At 39.2% G+C, this 7,298-nt stretch overlaps 1 protein-coding gene across 1 annotated transcript; it reads left to right on the top strand.

Moving 5' to 3' along the window:
- The first annotated feature begins 462 nt into the window (after positions 1-462).
- Positions 463-4,013, top strand: thpo (thrombopoietin). Its single transcript, XM_081723914.1, is given in 6 exon segments — positions 463-475; positions 702-827; positions 1,684-1,823; positions 1,994-2,154; positions 2,633-2,720; positions 3,297-4,013. Coding segments are annotated over 6 exon segments (711 nt in total). The 3' UTR covers positions 3,480-4,013.
- The last annotated feature ends 3,285 nt before the right edge of the window (positions 4,014-7,298 follow it).

A 7,298-nucleotide genomic window follows, 5' to 3' on the forward strand; every position in this document is an offset into this window, starting at 1 on the left:
CACCAGTTTTTTATTTTTTAAATGCACTGTACATAGGCTTTACGCGAGATGTATATTTTAAAGGAGGAATACGAAAATAAATTTGGATTATGTATACCCGAATATTTGGAACCGCACGACGTTGTAAAAATATTAACCATGGTTTACACTCTTATTTTGTTTTGTCCGTGATACAAGTAAATGTGTTTTACTATATAACCTAAACCAGTGTGTGGTATGGAAAATATGTTTGTTATAGCTCTTACTTAGCTAAGGGTGTTAATCACTGACGGAAATTCTGGGCGCGCTCCAAAACAAGATGAAAACTTTCCCACGAACGAAGTTTCGTGGTGGCGCTGCGCGATACAGCAGTACACATGGTTGACAAGCGCACGTTTAAGTGGGTTATTTATCCTTTCCTCTTAAAAACAAACGTTTTCAAATGGAATGGAATACACATACGGAGCAGTGCGCTAACAGAGAATGGATGTGGGCAGTTAGTACACTAGTATCAGATCGTAACTTTTGTATATTAGATGCACATCAGTGAGATCATTTCCGGAGTTGATATTATGTGAGTTTTATATATCGACAGCGCATTGACGTGTGCGCTTCACTTAATTTAAATTAGTATGGTTAAGTATTAAAGTTAATATGATTCAGTATTAAAGTAACTTAATTACTAGAAGGGCATAAGAAGTGGTGGGTTCTTTTTCCTGCAGAAGTGCTGGTCCTCCTCCTGAGTATTGTGACCTCTGAAGTGAACCAGGTGGACACCAAATCTCTCGACTTTGTGTGTGGCAGCGAGGACAGGGAGGGTCTTGAACAAGGAACTCAAATAGATTATGGTAAGATTAAATGAACTCTCATAATTGGGAAAATAATGTCCTGTGGGGACTGTTTGTTTTGAACAATTGTATTAATTATTTTAACAGAGTGACTGTAGGGGGAAAGAAATGGGAAAGAATCTCTGTATTTTCTTCTCCAGAGTAATGAAAAATGATGCTGTAATAGGTTTTAAAGCTTAATCACATCAAATGGTTTGCACTCCAAACTTAAACATAAAATGGATAAAAGAACAATAGAAATTTATCTCAGACACTAACAAAAGTTACTAAAACACATTCTAAAAACATTGTCAGTTTAAAACAAATAACAACTGAGCACTGGTTTGACAGTCTCATTAAAACTGCCAAATATTTTCTTAAACACATCATACTAAGTTTCGATGTCTTTGTGATTACATCATAACATGTATTTTGTACTTTAACAATATAGAATGTAGTAACAGTTTTTTATTAAAAAAAATAATTTGCTTACTAAACATTGGTAGATGCCTTGTCAAAGCTTGACATATATCTATTTTTTTCATGTATTTTTGTTTGTTTTTGCATATTTGTACTTTGGCTATTTTTCAGTTTTAAAAATGTACGTTTCTGTGCTTTTGATTCTGGCTGTACAAGACACACCTGAGAATAACATTTCTGTCTCCGTGGATTCTTTCCCTAAAGAATGACGAGTTAAACTATAAAATGATTCCTTCTCACGCACCACTATGTTGTTCTCATGTGTCACTCTGCCTGCTTGCTTTAATGTTAACCTTCTACTTTCCTTCCTTGCTGGGCTGTCATTGTCTGTCTAAGCCACTGTGTAAGTTCGGCTTGCTGACTGCCTTATCTACCACCAGGTTTTGACTGTGTGCTCAATCCTTCTACTGCGTGTACATATGGGTGTCTGTGCTGTGCTGCTTACTGACAGTTGAACTGCAGCACTGCAGCCTCTCCCCCACCTCCATTCGATTACCCTGCATCAAGGTTCACAATGCAAACTGAGGAAAGAAGCCTGTGAGTCCTTAAAAACACAGTCTCTGCACATTCACTCTCCAACCCACATAAACACGCACGCACACACACAGAAACATGCACCTCCACACCTCCCACCACCACCATCCACTCTACTGTGCCTATACCTGGCTATGCCAAGGTATCAGTTCATCCACGTGAATCTGTTCCAGGTCCTGGAGCGGAAGGCTGAGCTCCTGCACTCTTTGGGGATGCTGAAGGAGGATGTGCACTGTGCCAGGACTTGGAGCCAACCTGGCTGTGGCCTCGTTCTGCTGGAACGCTTGGAATGCAGCATCAATACCTGCATGTTGTCACACAAATCCTCAATGAGGTAAAAACAATTGCATTGCCATTATATTATTGCAGAGAGAAGGAGAAAGAGAGAGCAATGGATATTTATATTAACAGATTGCAGGCCTTCATTTATATAACACAGGGATGAGGTAATGCATAAAAGGTATGATGGTATTGTTTTAGAAACAGAAAATGGTTCTATTTCCTTAAAAGACTATTGGAGCCATAATGCTGTGAACAGAAATTTTAATGCAACATGTATGTATGTATGTATGTATGTATATGTGTGTGTGTGTGCATATATATATATATATATATATATATATATATATGTATGTATGTATGTATGTATGTATGTATGTATGTATGTATGTGTGTGTGTGTGTGTGTGTGTGTGTGTGTGTGTGTGTGTGTGTGTGTGTGTGTGTGTGTGTGTGTGTGTGTGTGTGTGTGTGTGTGTTGTCCATCACATTGCCCAAGAGATTCCAGTTGGCCGTACTCTATGCTTGCTGAAGATGGCTACGTTCTTTGCACCTGCTGGTCCACAGCGGTGTGGGTTATGCTGGAAGCATGTGCTTGCATCACGCGCTCACAGACTGCCTGGTGCTGTGTGATAGGAATGATTCAGGCAGTAGTGGCAACTGGTAATCACTAGCAATGAAGAGGGGGGGAGGAAGGAGAAGGAAGGAAAGTCAATAGTTAAATTGTATATAGATGTCCTGCTCCAAGTTTGGGTGCAGAGGTTGCAGAGCTTCTGTTTTTCCACAAGATTTTCTGCCTTCTTAGAATCCTTGTTGATTTTTTCACATTATCTTTGGAGACACTAACCCATGGCTTGCTTGCTTCCTCAGGAAATGGAGACATTCTCTGTAAGGGATGTTACAACCGTGCTGCTCTAATTAAATAGGCATTTTGCAAGTCTTACATAGGGTTAAATATACATTCTGGAATAGGAAAAAACAAAAATACCTTGTCTGAATATCTTCATTTGGCCAAAAAATGGACCAATGTTCACACATAAAATCAGAATCTTATGGTCAATACTTCCTCCAGAGTTTTTGGTGACATAAATACTTATGTTACAATACAAATGTTGGTCTCCAATGCAGTGGTCTGCCAAGGTGCCTTTTTAATCATGATGTCGTATACTATTTTCTGTGACTCTATCTGCTCCAGCAGGGTGAATCAGAGGGGCCCCAGACATTCGCCTGTCTAGGTCAGGACTCACAGGACTTGGTGCTGAGACAGTTTGGACGGCTACTCTCGGCCAAGCTTGAATGGCTCATTACAGACTTTCGCAACCAGTGTCTTTCTTTTAACTTTGCACAATGGGACAGACAGGTGTGGTCATCATCAGCGTGAAGCAGCCTTCAAGAAAATGGAGGTCTAGGCACAGAATGTCTCTGCCTATTGGGGACTGATGCCATCATATGGATATATCATGCCACCTGCTGGTAAAAAGTTCTACAACAACTATGAGTCATTATTAAAATGGCTATGATAAGGTTTACGTGTGACAAGAATTTGAAATCGAACTGCTGTAAAATATTATTTTTAAGCTCCACTGGTACACCTTTATAACATCACTGCATCAAAATCACTACACTATACGAACTAGGTTATATGAACATTTATATTAGGCAATAAAAGCAATTCTTGAGTTCAGACTATTTAAGTGTATTTTCACCTTTTTTATGTGTTTTACTTCATTTGCTGTAACTATGAACTGCCACTTTTAAGAAACAAATTGTGTAAATGGTAGTTTTATTGGACGTTTGTGAAAATAAACTTTTAAACACAACCTTCCAGGCTAGATGTAATCTAGCATAGCATATATTTGTCAGTGTCTGCCTGCAGCATTTATCTGTAAAGGGTCAATTAACTTATATATGTAGAAACAAAATCTATAACATAAGTAGTTCAAAGATTGAGGCAGTTAATGGTCTGTGGCCACACTTGCCTCAGACTATTAGAAGGAAAAGTCAAATATCAAAAATAAAGAATACTATTTCTGTGACTCCAAATTTAATTATTATTCATCAATAAACTTGTGACCTAAAAAAGTCATCTCTTTAGGGCATAAACAGTGCAGATTGTGTAGTGGTCTGGTCTAATATGAGCAGTCAGTTGGCAATGACATCAGTGCCTGAGGATTTATCCCAGGCTGGTTTTAAATTGGTCAGGTACTCGAACAATGCATACTTGACTCAAAGCTAGTTAGCACGCTGAGTTTTGGTGGGTGCTTGCAACAAACGTACAAAAGAATTATGTACAATTCCTATATTTTGGCTACCTTTCAGAATAGTGAGAATAATGAGAAGTGACAGGTTCTATACTACCAACTGAGGATCAGTAGAAAGTTACAGGTGAAACCTAGTGGGGGTCAAAGTGGAGAAATTACCAGTGCACCAATGACCAGCATCTAATCACTTGAAGAAGCTTATGTTTGTTTGTTTGTTTTTTCTTCTTCACTGCAGTTATACCAACAGTGTTGTCTATCTTCTGGTATGGCCATGCTACATGTTATGATTTTAGCACTTTTTCATATTTTTGTCTCACCTGTGTTTTATTTTTGCTCATTGCTGGATGTGCTGTTATGTTGTGATCTGTTTGCAAAGCAAGCCTACTGAATAGAGGTCAAATGTCTATTCTTTGTGTCTGCCTCCATCTCTATCTGGTGCATTATAACCAAACGTTATAAGAAACAAAAACGTTAGGGCACATTAAATCATTCATTTATTATATATCTGACCTCCTTTGTGAGATGTCTTAACTTTTTAGAAGCTTACTGTACTTCTTGTGCTCAGTTCACTAAAACCCCCAAGTACACCCAAAACTGACTCCTGACCAGTAGATTCTTTGACCTGGAGTTAGGAAATTGTTTGTTAAGGCAAGTAGCTGGGTCCTCTTTGTTCTGGATATGTTTTTTAGATGAACATTTTGCCCAGAAATGCTAGTGAAGCTGTTAACTTGCACTCATAATGGGCAAGGGAGCTGGGTTTGATGGTGCCCAACAGGGGGATGTTGGTGGTCCCTTCTGGCATTCTGATCATGTACCTAGTGGTGGGCCTGGCTGGTGCCCATCTATATGCCAAGACCACACTGCTCATCTTTCTTTCTTTCAGGGTGGCACTCGCTTCTGTTTTTGAGAGATTCATTGCTGTTGTCGCCATGGTGGCACCAGTGCCTGCAATGTCAGCCAATAGCACTGGGTATGTGTATGCCAACTTTAAGCTGAAGGCCTTAAGAGGAGATCTGTGAGGTGAGTTTCAATGTCAGACAAGTGAACAAAGTGTTAGTACCCTTCAGAAACAACTTAACTATAATTTTTGGATTTTGGATATAATTAGATTGGTTTTTAGTAATTGAGAGTACAGAGCAGTTTTAATTAAAATATGTTTGTTTTTTAAATTATTTTACATAGGTTTCCTATGGAAATGGTTAATACTGGGTAATAAAAACAGGCTTCTAACCTCAGGTGGTTTCACATTGCACTACACCACAGGGACATTAATGAGCTTTGACACTGTCATTGCTGTCATGTTTAATGCATGGATAGGTATCATGGCAGGGAGAAATTATTCAGGTGATTTTTTTTAAACAGGTTGGTTTAAGCCACTGTCAGAGAATGTAACACTGATGAGGTTGAACACAGTAATGTTTTAATTCCTCTTCGTCTCTTCCGTTGACTGCTGCCTGACAGGAGACATGGAGCCTGTCACTAGTTCAGTCCCTTTTTCGAGCTTTAATAGATGTCATCTTCACAAGTGTTGGTGTTCAGCTCCTGTAACTGGTGAGAGACAGACATGCAGGCTGACTAGATTTAATACATTTGTATATACAGGTATTTATTATTTTTAAATCATCTGGAATTTACATTGGCCTTGTAATGCCAAAACTGTGAAATGGCTCATCGTCATAAGGTATTAAATAATCAATAAGGTGGAAACTCTTTTGTTGGAACCTGAGTTTCAGCCTTGTGTTGGTTTTTGCTCATGCTCTCATTAGATGAAAAGCTTAGTCCCTTTCTCTCCTTAGTTCAGAGCCAATCACAGGCATCTGTTGCGTCACGTATACAAAACGGGGCGGGTACATGCTGTCCTCCAATTGCGTTCAGCTATTTTTTGACGTTGCGAAAGCAGCTGGTCAAAAAACAGGCAGCACGTCTCATGGAGAAAGCCAGTGTTTACTCTTACCCTCACCCGGGCAGATTTTTAGATATTGTGTGATAGAGGAAACTTAGAGCAGTGTTAACGAGTATAGTGCTGAGAAACTTGTTGGAAAAAAGTAGAACATGTAAAAAAAGAAAAAGTACTCTTCCAGTTCTCTGCTCTTATTTTGTAAATTTGCTTTTAATTTATTTTCAAATATTTCTTTCACTATAGTCTCCGATTTCTGCTACAGTAGTGGCTGACACTACTGTAAATCTGACCTGCTTGTACAAGTACCCCCCCCCCCCCCGAATTTCATGTAGTTTGGCTTTATTTTTTCTGGTCTCTGGTTCTTGACAGAGTTTCAAGAGACAGCATTTTGTCATTAATGAGAAGCCCTTAACATAAGATGTTGGACAAATTGGTCTATTTATTGGACAAGTGAGAGCGGCTAAGAGAAGTTCTCGTTTTTCCCGCCTTCACATGGCGAGCCTACCATTGCTTATCTGTGCCTTGGGAACCATAGTATGCTAAGTAATGCTGATCAGATATTACGTTTTATTTTGTAATGCTTTGTGACTATGTTGTTAAAAGCACTACAAATAAAGTGAACTGAAGTGAAACGTTCGTATTTAGCATCATTTATGCCTTGGTTGGTATTGTGTTCATGCTGTTGCCCCCTGCTGGTCAACTGTGTCCCATCCGTAGGTGGGACTATACTTGTCTATATCACTGACATGAAGAGTAGTCATCTCTTCACACTGGGACCTGTGGTTTAAAAAGCAGAATAAAAACAGAATAAATAATGAATACAGAGAAACATTTAGATTTTGGACTTGAGATGGAGTTGGACTAATTTAGATAGGTTGCCATCAGTGTCACTGTTTATGGAGTGCTTCAACACTGCATGGTGGAGGTGGAACTTGTGTGGCTCACAAGGTCCTTAGCAATAGTGTGCTGCTCTCAGATGCAATGAGCCAGCTGATCTGAGAGAAAGGACCCACCTTACTTTCTGCATGACCACCAGTGG

Source organism: Electrophorus electricus, chromosome 11 (genome assembly GCF_041902795.1).
Source record: "Electrophorus electricus isolate QZ-2024a chromosome 11, ASM4190279v1, whole genome shotgun sequence".
In the NCBI taxonomy this organism is placed as follows: Eukaryota; Metazoa; Chordata; class Actinopteri; order Gymnotiformes; family Gymnotidae; genus Electrophorus; species Electrophorus electricus.